At 47.7% G+C, this 15,154-nt stretch overlaps 1 protein-coding gene across 5 annotated transcripts in view; it reads right to left on the bottom strand.

Moving 5' to 3' along the window:
- Nucleotides 1-1,156: 1,156 nt before the first annotated feature.
- LOC147211403 (putative ribonuclease ZC3H12C) overlaps nt 1,157-15,154 on the bottom strand; it is a 29,836-nt gene continuing 15,838 nt past the window's right edge. For all 5 annotated transcript variants that reach the window (XM_086126875.1, XM_086126885.1, XM_086126893.1 and 2 more), the window contains 5 exons: nt 4,897-5,739; nt 4,673-4,812; nt 4,369-4,603; nt 3,890-3,996; nt 1,157-3,814 (listed from right to left, as the gene is read on the bottom strand). In XM_086126875.1, coding sequence (XP_085983001.1) covers nt 2,340-3,814; nt 3,890-3,996; nt 4,369-4,603; nt 4,673-4,812; nt 4,897-5,681 — 2,742 coding nt within the window. In that variant the 5' untranslated portion in view covers nt 5,682-5,739 and the 3' untranslated portion in view covers nt 1,157-2,339. The remainder of the gene's footprint in view (nt 3,815-3,889; nt 3,997-4,368; nt 4,604-4,672; nt 4,813-4,896; nt 5,740-15,154) is intronic.

Here is a 15,154-nt window from a genome sequence, read left to right as displayed (position 1 = left end):
TGATTGTTGCACATTCCCACAATCAAAGACCACTGAATGTGCAGATTTCATGTATGAGGGAAGGACGATAAAGATAAGCGATTAGAGTGTGATTATTGAATTTTTAGAAAAATATGAAGTAACTCAATGTACTGTGGTATATCATCATTGTGATATGAAATGGCTAATATTGTGAACACTACTTTCTTTTATGTGCATATTTTTCCCCAGAGAGTCATCTTGCTTGTGCTACATGACAATCAATGTAGGCACTGTATGATTGGAGTAGTATTGGAAGTGAGGATATTTTGAGTCACATGGGTGGCAAAAGTGGCCCAAGAGGACCTAAGAGTGAAATGGGTCATGTATGCAAACACAGGAGGGTTTTGGTTAAGTCATTGAAGGAAATACAGTGATCCCTCGCTACTTCGCGGTTCGTTTATCGCGGGTTCAGTGCATCGTGGATTTTTTCAAACATATTAATTTTTTATTTTTTTTTACATATACATGGAGTACAGTACTGTATATGTTGCTCTATGTGACTCGCTGTTGTTTTGCAGCTTCTCGCAGACCGTTTGCGGACGTACCTGTACTTCGCGGATTTTCGTTTATCGCGGGTGGTTTTGGTCCCCATTAACCGCGATAAACGAGGGATTACTGTATTGTGTTTGGTCTCTCAAAGTGGCTTCATTTAAATTTAAAGTCTCCCTTAACTGCTATTATAATATATATATATATATTTGAGTCTCATTCCTCTAGTGATATAGAGCACAATGAATACTAAGGAAACATTTTCTCAGCCAATTTAAACAAATATGCAAACAAACTGAGTGGTAGCCCCTTGATCATTCACAAAGATGCAAGCAAGAAGACCAAAACATTAACACTGCCAACGGAGTAAGATAGTCCAGAGAAAAGAAGTGGAAAGTTTTAAGATGGTATTTCACGGAGTGGCAAATGCTTGCGAACATAGCGAATTTGGGGTTTTCGTCAGGGCTTGTAAAAGGTTGCAAATGTTGCCAAGTCAATCTCCAAACTTGAACCCAACAGAGCATGCATTATACCTGCTTCCTGAATGGAGTAACCCCAAAACAAATTTATAGGGGCCGCGGTTAAAGCCTGGACATCAATTTTACACACCAGAGACGTACATACTAACAAAGAAAAGTCATTTGATTTCATGGTGGTACCCTTTAATGAACACTCACAGCAACGGCTACAGCAGTAAAAATCATGACAAGAGTTGTTGGAGTGAACTTTCAATGCTGCTAAGTCAAGTCGGCACAAATAGACATGCAGAAATCAAAAGGCGCGAAAACATGCACAACAGTTAGCTGAACATAGTTCAGAGTATCGGATGTGTCGTAAGCACAATGCCATGAAGAGGCATTACTTTGGGCCCACGCTCGGGTGCCACGCTGACACACGGTGCCAGCAGGCCTGAGCGAAGGCGCTTCTTGGTTACACACATTTTTGAGTGTGCTTCTTTTCAACAGCATCCCAGTTCAGCGACACGGGCTGCAAAAAAGCAGCTTTTGTTCTCAATAATCCACACTGGTCAGGAAAGACTAACCCACTCCACAAAGCTGAACGTCCACATTTCTTTTCAAGGAGATGCTGCAGAAAATAAGCTGTCTCGAACCAAAAATCCCAAAAGCAGCTAACGTACCTAACACAACGTAGGTCCCGAACTGCCTTTGTCCACCGCAGGAGTACATGAGCCGGGACATATTTACTACATCAAGAGTGTGACTAGTTAAAATCCTGCACCACATCGGCGACTCGGTTCCGGATACAATTTGTATCAAACATGGCTCATTGGTGATTGCGCTGGAATCGGCTACAGATAACTACTTCGATATATTTACGTGACACATTTACACAAGCAATGCTGTCAGTAGCAGATTCCAGTCAACCCAACAGAAAGGGCCACATAGATCTATATAAATAAGTGTGTTTGTGTGGTGTAGTATATCTATAGGTACATACATTTATATGTATACTCAGAGAGCGCAATATGAGAAAGAGATGTCCCTTACTAAAACTAAGGTACACACCACAGGATCGAACATCTCCACGTGGCCCAAAACACTTGCGTCATTCTCCAACAAGATGACGAGCCGTCTGTCATCAGCACGCAAAAACAAAGCCAAAAACGCACACAAATTAATTTTGGTGTGCAACCTCGACTTAACTTGCCCACAATGTGCTGCTTAACGGGTATGTAATGGTGACACTTTTCACAAAATCTGACATGTTCAGTGATTTAGTCATCAAAACAGATCTTGACGGCTGATCCATCAGCATTTTGCCGTTGGTCATTCATGGTGGATTCCCAACATAAGTGCTGAAAACTTGCTTCAGTAGCTCATATTCGCTTTCTCTGCCAGGATGGCGGCTGCGAGCTGCTGGGGGTCCGTCACATGGGGGCTCCTGGCCATCACCCGACTCACCAGTTCAGAGGGGAAGATATTGCACAGGTTGGCGTATGCTTTCTCCCTCGCGTGCCCGGGGGACTCGGGAAGCTGCGAGGTGTAAGAGGACGGGGCGAGGTGGGGTGGGAGAGAAGATTGCGCAGAGGGGTGACTTAAATAGTGCGACGGAGCTGAGTGGAGAGAGAGATGAGACAAGTGGCGTGATGTGTAGCCATCTTGTGCCCACTGAGGAGAGTGCCACAATGCCCGGCATGTGTCCGACAGGCAAGGATAGGCACCGGGCCCGTACCGAGGAAGCGCCGGCGGCTCCCTGTAGTACGCATCCCAAGTGGGCAAAGCTTTCGTTCGGTGGTGATGTTGGAATATGCACAGATTATCGTAAAGACGAGATTCTGATCCGCTCTCTGCTCTGGTAGGAGCCACGCGGCGGCACAGAGGAGAGTCAGGTGTGTTAGACGCAGCGAGCGTGTGGTAGTCGGCCGGACAGCTCGAACGTGTAGCAAACGGCTGGTGGTGGAAATGAAGGGGTAATGCGTAGAGAGACCGACTGTGATCCCAGCTTTGGCCTGGTGCTGCGCTCGTACCATAGCCGTGCGCTGCCGGGTTCGTCATTTTACTGTGTGGCACACTGGTAGGATCAACCGAATGAAGGCTGCACAGTTCGTGGCTTCCTGCAGCTGGACAGAAATGTAGCCGACCGTGGCTGTTGGCGTAATGGCCGGCGTCCTCAACCAGGCTGTCCTGGCAAGCGTGACACGGCCGCTCGCTGTACGAGTCGCAGCTGCTGCCGCAACTCGTGCTGCTTTCACTGCCGCATTCGGAGCCGGCCGATCCTATGGAGCCCAGCCTGAGGTCGCCGTCATGGGGGATGCGACTGTCTGGGCTCTGCCTGGATGAGATGCGCAGGTTGCTGTTGGTGTGCGCCGCCGAGTAGCAGCTCAGGTCTGGGGACTCGCAGTGTGGGTAGAGGTCGTGACTGGGGGCTGGAGGGACACACTGAGGGGTGCCTGCTCGGGACTGTTGGTCCTGCTGAGCGCCGGGGGGCTGGCCTCCCGGGAGGACGGCGGACATGCTTGCGGTCCCGCTGCAATTACCGACAGCGCCTGATACGCCGGTCCTCCGACTTTCTGTCCTGTCTTTTGCTGCCAGTTTCTCCTCTGCGTCGCTGTACGACAGAGCTCGGACACCAGGGTCAGACTGCCGTTTTGCCACACCTTTCTTTGCCTCGATGCTGCGAGCTGGCATGCTGTGGCTCTTCACCAGCCCGGCGTCGGCCTGGTTCTTGGTGGAAACGCAGGTCTTGGCGCTGGCCCGCAGCTCATCGGCCACAGCGCGTTGCGGCTGAGCGCCTCTCTCCGGGTGGTAGTACTTACATTTGTGGCCATAAGTGCACTTCTTTCCTAAATTGGGAACATATGTGGAGTCAACAAATCAGATCCTTAAATGATGTTGACATGATCCCACTGTGTTCTCACCATACGGACAAGGCTGTTTTTTCTGCTCGGGCATCACAGGTCTTTTCCTCAAGAAGTTGTCCAAGCTGGGACCGTGTCGGCCGAGTGGGTCATCTGGTGGCATGAATCTGACAGACGGGGAGGGAGGATGACCAGAAACAAGAGCGTACTACAAGAATTTCTGAGTTGGTTATGTCGTATTTGTGTCATGACGTTTAAATCGAGTTATTGAACTGCGGGAGAAACTCTGAAGACCTCTTGAGGTGTGTGAGGATCAGTGGATCAGATAATGGATGGATGGATGAATGATTAAAAAGAGGCTAGCCAATAATAAATGTATTCCTGTCATCTCCGCCATTAAAGGTCAATTCGTGGGGTCTTGCATGCATGTAAATTGTTTGTTTGCAATTTCTAATTGAATCGTACATAGGATTGCTTAGCATATACCTAGTGCCAACAATTATTGGCTTTAATTGGATGATTTCAACCCGCAGACCTACTTGTCATTGACAAAGGAGTACATGAGTAGTCGCTCGTCGATGAACTTCTTCCACTCAGGTTTCTCATTGGCGAGGTCTCTGTAGTTGTCGTTTGACACGATGATGCCGTCCGACTCGTAAGCTAGCTTGACGATAAAGCGGTCATCGTAACAGACCACACGCCGACCTTGCACGCGGCGTGAAGGAGTGAACACAAGGATCTTCTCCTTCTCCAGACGCCGCAGGATCTCTTGGTCTGCAGAGAAAAGTGATGGCGGGACACAGTCAGCTCCATTTAATCTTCTGTCCAGACTCGAGAACAGACCTGTAATTGGGGCGTCTGGCCGAGACTGCTCCTTCCTCCATGCTGGAACGAAAACCGTGACATCATGGTGGCCGCGTTCTAAAAACCAGTCAACAGCCAGCTGGATGCCCTGGCAGGAGAACACCTCTTTGTTGCCGTGGCTACAGGGAAGAGCCAACATACGAATATGAAGAATCTCCCCCGAAAAGTGCTGACTATTCGCTATGGCCACAAAGCCCGCTCACCTCATGGCCACATTACTGCCGTCCACCACGACAGGCCGCAGGATTTCTTGGTCACACAGAGGGTCTGGCAGGCACGGTGAGTCCAATCCCAGAGCTGCTGGCAAATCGGAGGAACTGTAAGAGGAACAAGAGGACGATGACGTCGAAGTGGAGGCAGACGACCCGACGGGTTGCTCGCCATCTGAAGAGCCCCGTTTGACCAGCTCTCCCAGGATGTCGTTGATCAAAGTGTGCGGTCCCAGCTTGGAGAGTACCAGCCGCACCGTCTCCTCGGAATAGCCCAGTTTGAGCGCAAATCCCAGTTTGGCCTGATATTGCTCGTCGGCAAAAGCGAGTGCGGGCCCAGAATTGGACGGGTTTTCCTGAGACAAGGGTGGGTGCTGGAGCAGGGCAGGCCCGTCTCGTCGGCCCTCTGACGAAAGTTCGACAGGCGGCTCGGGTGGTCCTTCGGTCCCCAAGTCCACACACGGGGTCCGACAGAGCGGCTGGTGGGTGCTTTTGCTGTGAGAAGAGCCGCTCTCTCCTCTGTGGGGGTTGAGGTCACCAGTAAGCCGGGGAGTGGGAGAAGCCCGTGGCTTGCCCTCTCGGTCGTAACAGCTATCTTCCTCTGCCACGGCTGCAAGGGGAGTAGGGGTGGTACCGGCGTCGCTCTCCCCCTGCCCCTCCATGGCGGGAGGCTCGTCAGCGCTGCCAGCCTGACGGTCAGCCCCTGCTACGTGGAGATACTCAAGCCCCAAATCGAGGATGCGGCCAGGTCCTGCTTCCGCATGATTCTTCTGGCCCATGGAGCTTTCTCGGACATCCGGTAAATTGTAGCCACCTCAATCCTGGAGTCATTGATGCCTGAAGAAGAAGTGAAAGAACTGGTCATGTCGACGGGACTAGCCCTACAGTTAAAGAGTGTCACTAACTTTGAAGCACTGTGGCATTTGTTCAGTGAAAAAGACACGTAAAGGAAGAATGTGCTTGACACTAACAGAAATGAACTGCGGGTGAACCGCAGTTTAACCCAGTTCACTTTGAACGAGGGGCAAGGTACCCAGTGTACTGACTGTCTAATCATATGCGCTAAAGAGGCCTAATCTAACAAAGCCTTCAATTGATGGAAGCAATCATGTGCCAACACACAGACAGCGGCAGATACACACATGCAGTACATACACACTTCCAAGCATTTGAACTAAAGCAGGGGAAAAGTGATGAGAAGTGTCCTATTCCGTTATTTATGACATTAGCAAACTCATTAGCGAAGTTCTGATTTAATTTATTATAGTTAAACGTATCATTTTTTTAAAATAATGGCTGGAGTTTCAATACGTTGTGTATCTTTTGATGATTTTTTTTTCAAAAGCTTATCATTCTTTTTTTTTAATGCAGGCTTATTGTCTGAGAAGGTGCTATATTTCGTCGTAGAGTAGGCACGGATCCAAGTACAAACATATGAATGAATCACAGATTTGTGTTTCAAACATGCATATGCAATTGGAAGTGAATGTGGCCCAATGACAGCACTTGCAGTGAAAGTTACCAGCATCCTACCGGTACTTGGTCAGGGCTGTAGCAATTAGAGCCAATGTTCCCTCTAAGTTGCGCAACTGCGCACTGGTCGCACACTCTCAGCGCACGAGAAACCCTGTCCAGCGCAGAACGAATTAAATATATAACATTTTCTGCATCATTTTGCTGTGTAATTCAGTGAGTGACATGTGTCCAGCCAATCATACGATACGATGCAATGACGCTATGCAGCCAATCACAGCATTGGCAATACTGGCGCATGTGCTCTGCTCATCCATGCTCCATAATAACAGTGTGGCAGAGAAAAGTGACGTTAATGCTAACCCCTTATCATGGCGAAACAAACGGGCAGTGAATGCTATACGTCGACTCCCCAAACCGAAATAAAAACGAACTGCCTTTCTTTTAGGCTGGAATGGCTGTCGGACTTTTTCTTAATTCATTGGGACAGTGCACATTAATCAACAAATGAAAAAGAACAAGCGGTGAGATATTTTTTTTTCGAGTGAGAAAGGTCTGCTCTGTAAAACATGCAGCGAGGCTAAAGTTGGAAGCGAATTTTCCGATGGAAATTTCCGATGGAAAATTCGCTTACAACAGCGCTGCCCATTACGTCAATCGCGATCGACCGGTAGCTCGCGGACTGGTCCCAAGTCGATCGCAAGGGGTGTAGAGGAGAAAAAAAACACAAACAACGATTTGTGTGTCTTTGTGCATGTTAGTAATATATTTTTTGTGTTAATGTACACTGCACCCTAATCATCGCATCAGTCTCATTTTCACAAAAAGTTTTTTTAAAGTTGTTAGCGCTCAGCAGTCTGCAATTGCAGTTTGTGATTGAAGCTGTTGCGCTACATCGTTTATCATTATCATTTTTCTCATTCAGAGTTTGTTTCGTGTACAATTCTCAGAGGGCACGCACAAAGAATAGGAATCTGGAGGGCTGAGAGAAGCATTTTAAAACGGTACGCGTGAGCTACGATAGTTAACAGGCTGCAATACTGTGTCACATGGCTCCACTTCAGGCTTTTGCTCATCATGGCATGCATGTGTCTGTACGCGCGTGTGCGCGATAACGGGTCGATCGCGAGAGGTTGGTTGATCAAAAAGTAGTCTTCGGTCAAAAATGTTTGGGCACCCCTGGCTTACAACAAGTGGACGAAATGGAAGCTGGACTACCTCAAGCGACACATTCAGCAGAAAAGTCATTTTAATGCTGTTGGAATTATACAAAGACTCAAGTGTAGAACCACTGGAGAAGTGAGAAGGACAGACGTGAAAAATAAGGTAAAATTTAAGTTCTCGTGACATTTATGAAGATGTTTTATTTATGGATATTAATCATTAAATTCTATTATGACTAGATCATTTATGAGTAGTCCATCCATCCATCATCTACCGCTTATCCGGGGCCGGGTCGCGGGGGCAACAGCTTTAGCAGGGAAGCACAGACTTCCCTCTCCCTAGCTACTTCTTCCAGCTCTCCCCGGGGGATCCCGAGGCGTTCCCAGGCCAGCTGGGTGACATAGTCTCTCCAGCGTGTCCTGGGTCTTCCTCGGGGTCTCCTCCCGGTGGGACATGCCCGGAACACCTCACCAGGGAGGCGCTCAGGAGGCATCCGAATCAGATGCCCGAGCCACCTCATCTGGCTCCTCTCGATGTGGAGGAGAAGCGGCTCGACTCTGAGCCCCTCTCGGATGACCGAGCTTCTCACCTTATCTCTAAGGGAGAGCCCGGACACCCTGCGGAGAAAACTCATTTCGGCCGCTTGTATCCGGGATCTCGTTCTTTCGGTCACGACCCATAGCTCGTGACCATAGATGAGGGTTGGAACGTAGATCGACCGGTAAATTGAGAGCTTCGCCCTTTGGCTCAGCTCCTTCTTCACCACGACAGACCGATACAACGTCCGCATCACAGCAGAAGCTGCACCGATCCGCCTGTCGATCTCCCGCTCCCTCCCGCCCCCGCTCGTGAACAAGACTACAAGATACTTGAACTCCTCCACTTGGGGCAAGATCTCCTCCCCGACCCGGAGGGGGCACTCCACCCTTTTCCGACTGAGGACCATGGTTTCAGATTTGGAAGTGCTGATCTTCATCCCAACCGCTTCACACTCGGCTGCGAAACGCTCCAGTGAGAGTTGGAGAGCCCTGTTTGAAGGAGCCAACAGCACCACATCATCTGCAAAAAGCAGGGATGCAATACTGAGGCCCCCAAAATGGACCCCCTCAACGCTTCGGCTGCGCCTAGAAATTCGACGACAAAGGGCAGCCTTGGCGGAGTCCTACCCCCACTGGAAACGATTCCGACTTACTGCCGGCAATGCGAACCAAACTCTGACATCGGTGGTATAGTGACCGAACAGCCCGTATCAGGGGGTTCGGTATCCCATACCCACAAAGCACCCCCCACAGAACTCCCCGAGGGACACGGTCAAACGCCTTCTCCAAGTCCACAAAACACATGTAGACTGGTTGGGCGAATTCCCACATACCCTCGAGGACCCTGCTAAGGGTGTAGAGCTGGTCCACTGTTCCACGGCCGGGACGAAAACCACACTGCTCCTCCTCAATCTGAGGCTCGACTTCCTGACGGACCCTCCTCTCCAGCACCCCTGAATAGACCTTACCAGGGAGGCTGAGGAGTGTGATCCCTCTGTAGTTGGAACACACCCTCCGGTCCCCCTTTTTAAAAAGAGGGACGACCACCCCGGTCTGCCAATCCAGAGGCACTCTCCCTGTTGACCACGCGATGTTGCAGAGGCGTGTCAACCAGGACAGCCCCACAACATCCAGAGCCTTGAGGAACTCCGGGCGGATCTCATCCACCCCTGGGGCCTTGCCACCGAGGAGCTTTTTAACCACATCGGTGACTTCAACCACAGAGATAAGAGAGCCCACCTCAGGGTCCTCAGACTCTGCTTCCTCCAAGGAAGGCGTGTTGGTGGAGTTGAGGAGGTCTTCGAAGTACTCTGCCCACCGGTTCACAACGTCCCGAGTCGAAGTCAGCAGCGCCCCATCCCCACTGTACACAGTGTTAGTGGTGCACTGCTTCCCCCTCCTGAGACGTCGGATGGTGGACCAGAATTTCCTCGAAGCCGTCCGGAAGTCGGCTTCCATGGCCTCACCGGACTCTTCCCACGCTCGGGTTTTTGCCTCGGCGACCACCGAAGCTGCGATCCGCTTGGCCAGTCGATACCCGTCAGCTGCCTCTGGGGTCCCACAGGCCATAAAGGCTCGATAGGACTCCTTCTTCAGCTTGACGGCATCCCTTACTGCTGGTGTCCACCAGCGAGTACGGGGGTTGCCGCCACGACAGGCACCAACCACCTTACGGCCACAACTCAGATTGGCCGCCTCAACAATAGAGGCACGGAACATGGTCCACTCGGGCTCAATGTCCCCCGCCTCTCCCGGAACATGGGAAAAGCTCTGTCGGAGGTGGGAGTTGAAACTCCTTCTGACAGGGGATTCCGCCAGACGCTCCCAACAAACCCTCACAATACGTTTGGGTCTGCCAGGACGGACCGGCATCTTCCCCCACCATCGGAGCCTACTTTATGAGTAGTATAAATGCTAATAAAAGACACTGTATCACAAGATACAGCACACATTGTGGAAAATGTGAACAAAATGTTACGTCTGAAAGGTGTGTATGCCTCATTTCTTCCAGAGCAAGACCCTCATCCAGGCCAAAACTGGACCTCACTGACCAAAGCCAAAGTTAGACTCTCACGAATTATCAATGAGTGTAGTCTTTTTCACTTTAAGTGGGCCAAATTAGTTATATTAAAAGTAAACTTATGGAAATTGATGTCGTAATTTGATTCTTTTAATAAGCCATTAACTCTCTATGATCCCAAGTGTGATACGAGTGTGTGGCAACAGTGAACACTTATGATGTTACTCACAGTGGTCCTCGGTGTGCTCAGGGAGCTTGTCTGTTTGCCCAGACATGAAAAATTAGAGGGAACATTGATTGGAGCCACATCAAACTCAGCTCGCAGAAAAGACAAATGAGGAAAAAAAAAAAACTTTCAATCCCATAATTGGCAAAGGCAACACCATGTAAAATGGTAATGACAAGTTGAAATACTGCGCAAAAGGACAAATGGTGTAGTCTTGTTGATTTGACTTTACTGCCCAAGACAAAATGACCTGTGACTTAAAAATGTGTGACTTGATCCTATTTCTGTTACTATAACTGTACTATAACTAATGCTGTCAAGCGATCAATTAATTATGATTTGTAATTAATTGATCTAATTAATCTATATTTTAATCTGATCTAAAAAGTGCTGAGAAGCCCCTAATTTTATTTTTAATTCATTACATTATTGAGGCAGATTAAAAGACAAAAAAAGTGGCATTATAAAGTCTTTCATTGTTTGTAAACAGACTGGAACAGATGCAGTCCTAGCCATTCACTTGCTGCTGTAGTTGAGACTAGTCCCACGTCCTACCTGCAACCTTTAGTTTCGACCACCAGGGTGAATATCACCGTTTTGTTTGTTTTTGTAAATCTCCAAATAATTACAAAATAAAAATAAAAATTGAACATCCGGTCCATAAAAAGTGCTTATGTTAACATATCAAAAACAGTAAGAACACTTTTCTGAGCAATACAAGTACTCAACACTGAAAGTGCTTCAATCATAAAAAATAAATAAGAAAAAAATCACAGAGCTGTAAATTAGCACTTCAGAAATAACAATCATCATCATCATCAACATCATGACAAAATAAAGTGCTGAAATAAACATCAACCACTTCTAATGTGCTACTGAGGACACAGCAGCTATGCTGACTTCATACCTCGTACGCGGGGTGTTCTCCTCGAGTTTAGTTTGGCGAAGAGCTTTGCTTTAGCTCACAATATTGATAATGCTTTCGGTGCGAACGTTAGCTGTGGATGCACATGCGACTGGGTGCTTTGCATAAATGTCGGAGGTTAATTTTGAGCTGCTTCGGTGGTCAGCAAACTCCTTACAAATTAGGCACAACACTTTTATCAAATCCATTCATTGTGCCGAGAACTTTCACATGCGCCTCGATTTTCACCTCTCCTCTTCTCTCCTCACCGCTGCTTACTTAGCCCACCCAACCCCAATGGGAGCCAATCATCTCATGCTAAACAAGCCCAAACATAATGAGAGCCAATCAATGTCCAGTTCAGGCTGTGACTGACAGTTGTTTCCCCACTCTCAACTTCTCGAACACAGGAAGCCAACACATGAAAAGGGATATTATAAAAAGGCAACCCATCGACAGAAACAATAAAGTTACAGATTAAAATTGATATTAACGTGATTAAAAACATAATGCGCTAAATATGACTGCAATTAATTATTCGCAATTAACACGATAAATTGACACCTCTAACTACAACACTACTGAAAACTGTACCTACTACATTTCACAACTGCATTTTCACTTTTGTAACATAAGCAATTCCTCAAGATAAAACTACTCCCGTGGCCAAGGTTCGAGGCGGCCGAGCTACCAGGACCCGAGATTAGAGGTGCCCAAACACCAGTACCAGGACGCACAGAGACAGATCCAAAAGATATATATCAATGTGTGTGTGTGTGTGTGTGTATATATTTTATTTATTTATTTATTTATTTATTTTGTGGGATGTCAACCCCCAATAACCCTCCGGGCCGTCGTTTACCTTCTAGTACCACATCTTCTGCAAAAAGAAGAAATGCAATACTGTGGCCACCAAACCGAACCCCATTAGTGCCTCAGCTGTGCCTAGAAATTCTATCCATAAAGGTTATGAACAGAATTGGTGACAAAGAGCATCCTTGGCGGTCAACCAAGCCGACTTATTGCCAGCAAGACGAACCAAACTCTGACATCTGTGGTATAGGGACCGAATAGCCCATATGAGAGGGTTTGGTACCCCATACTGCTGAAGCAACCCTTCTGAGGGTGCAGAGCTACTAACACCGCTCCTCCTGAAATGTGATTAGATTTCCCAGACCTAACCAGGGGGGGTGAGAAGCATGATCCCTCTGTAGGTGCAACACACTCTCCAGTCCCCCTTCTTTAACTCATTGAATACCACCCCTTTTCACTTGAGCAACCCCCTCAATCCCTCACATTTTACTGAATTTTGACTGATTTGCAAGGCCCACAGAATTTTCTGTTCTATGGCTATATATACATGCAACCTGTCAAAAGAAAGGCGAGACTCTCTTCTTTCAGCAGAAAAAAAAGTTTGTTTCTAGCTTTCTCCGTTCGTTGGCAATCAGCATTAGAAAACTGCTAAGTTTGATGGAAAATGCAGATTTTCTGCAGAAATCCAGAGAAAATGAGCTTTTTGTAAAAGCATGCATTTCAAGTTTTACACTATTTTTTGCTTTTGTGGCAGCTCAAATACCTCAATAATGTGTTCCTCCTACAAAAGAACATTACAAATAATGTTTTTGTCGCAAAATAATTTATTTGCACACAACAAAACTATTGAACTATGAACAAAAGTGCAGCTGTGGAGAAGATGGTTTTTGGCTTCCATCCAGTTTGTCACCACATCGATTCATCCCACCACGTCCAGATGCACGACCTATAAATTATAGAAACATAAAAAGTTGCAAATATATCTTGCTGCAGAGTGAGGTACAATAATTTTATTTACCTTTCTTTCCACCACCAAAGCGAGGAGTCGTCATCTTTTGGCTTCTGGTTGGACAATCTGTAATTTATAGAAGTATGTACAATTACCACACTTTTATTTTTCTATTTTTTTTATTGTTGCTTTCCACTTACATTTCAACATCTCTCACACACACACATACATGCTCGCACACTGCTATTTACACCATTCATTCCACGTTGTTCAGCATCCAATTTGAAATGAAATGGAATATGAATTTAACACGAGTGGTTTTAGCAGAGCTGAGCGGACCAAATGTGTCCTGTTTGTTTTTTGAAAACCTATGGCGACATGCAAGTCAGCGCATTTACGGCACATATTTTCATCCACATCTACGAGACGCATCAACCGTACATAAATGATTAGTGTTACTGGCAACTTCATAGTATAGCGGGGAATGTAGCGGTACATAAAAGTGACTGAGGAGGCATAAGAAGTGATGAAGTTTTGAATGGGAACTTGCAAGCTAGTCAGCAGTTACCTCCTCGTTCCAGCGGCTCTGGCGAGGACTCTCAGCTGCTTTCCGTTATGTCCGAAGGCACATATTCGTCCGACATCGGGATCCAAATCGCTCTCCAATTCATCGTTTTCGCCGTCGTCTTTACGAGACGATTCCAACGAATCGCTGACGTGTGCCCGGCGTCGGCCATGCGAAGCAATGCAGCCTCTTTGCCGTCATCGCTGGAAGTCGCCGGGGAGACGATTTGTGGGCGATGTGGGGCATCGGGAGGCACAAAATGCTCTGCCAAGCGATGATCGCTGACGTGGAGCAAGTTCATCTTCATCAGATGAACTCGAAACTCGGCGTGAGCTATGCGGGCCGCGTGTAGCACGCCATGTTTGTGCAGGCCGACGTTCGTTTGACGGGTGCCGCTTTCGATTAGTGACCGAAGCGTCATTTTCTCTTCCACACAAACACCATCTCCTTTGTTGTTTTGTTTCGAGGACGCTTTTATACCGAAAAATAAATCATTTTTAGTTAGTTATTTCCTTTTCTCCATCGTTGCTAGTTGCTAATGTTCCAATCCACTATCCACATACGCCCCTCCTTCACTGTACGCCCTTTCTACTACTTCTGCTGCGTGATCCTGGTTGAGTTTTGCACCACTGCCACCCGATGGCCATTTTTTTGCTATTTAACATTGCCGCCAAGCCTAATCCTGTGGTGAGAAGTTGCATCGGACTCTCTTGCACCCTCCCCCATGAAAACACGTGATTGACGTATTAATACGTCATGGGGAGGGAACGGCTATGCGCAAATTGACGTATTTATACGTCAAAGGGTGTAAATGAGTTAAAAGAGGGACCGCGACCCTGGTCTACCAAGCCAGCGACGCTGTCCCTGATGTCCATGTGATGTTGTTGAGGCGTGTCAAACAGGACAGCCCCACAACATCCGGAACCTTAAGAAACTCCTGGTGGTTCTCATCCACCCCCCGGTGGGCTATGCCACTGGAGCTTTTTAACCACCTTGGTGACTTCAACCCCAGAGATAGGAGAGCCCAAGTCAGAGTTTCCAGACTCTGCTTTGTCTCAGTAAGCGCAGGTCAGTGGAATTGACAAGGTCTTCAAAATATTTTCCCCGCCGATTCACAACGTCCCGAGTCGCAGTCAGCAGCATCTTAACTATACGCAGTGTTAACGGGGCACTGCTTATGTCTGCTGAGATGCCGGATGTTAAACCAGAATTTCCTCAAAGCCGTAAGGAAATTGGTGTCACCGAAGTCCTCCCCCGAGTCTTTGCCTCGGTGACGGTCAATGCTACATTCTGCTTGGCCAGTCAGCATCTATCGGCTGCCTCCAAGTCCCAAAGGCCAAAAAGGTACAATAGGACTCCTTGTTAAGGTTAACAGCAGCTCAACCAATCTCACTGACCCGTATTCGGCCAAGGGAAAACTAAGTCCTTTTGTGTTATTAATCAGAAAAGATTGTATGAATTGTGCTTTGTCTGGTCCCTCATCTAGGACCTGTTTGCCATGGGCATAAAGCCCCAGACAACTTAGCTCCTAGGATAATTGGGACACACAAACCCCTCCACCACAGTCAGGTGGTGGCTCACGGAGGGCATAGTATGAAC

This window comes from Hippocampus guttulatus, chromosome 1 (genome assembly GCF_054856545.1).
Source record: "Hippocampus guttulatus isolate MCC_2025c chromosome 1, RoL_Hgut_1.0, whole genome shotgun sequence".
Classification (NCBI taxonomy): Eukaryota; Metazoa; Chordata; class Actinopteri; order Syngnathiformes; family Syngnathidae; genus Hippocampus; species Hippocampus guttulatus.
The sequence above is the reverse complement of the archived record's forward strand: the minus strand, read 5'-3'. Positions and strand labels throughout refer to the sequence as shown.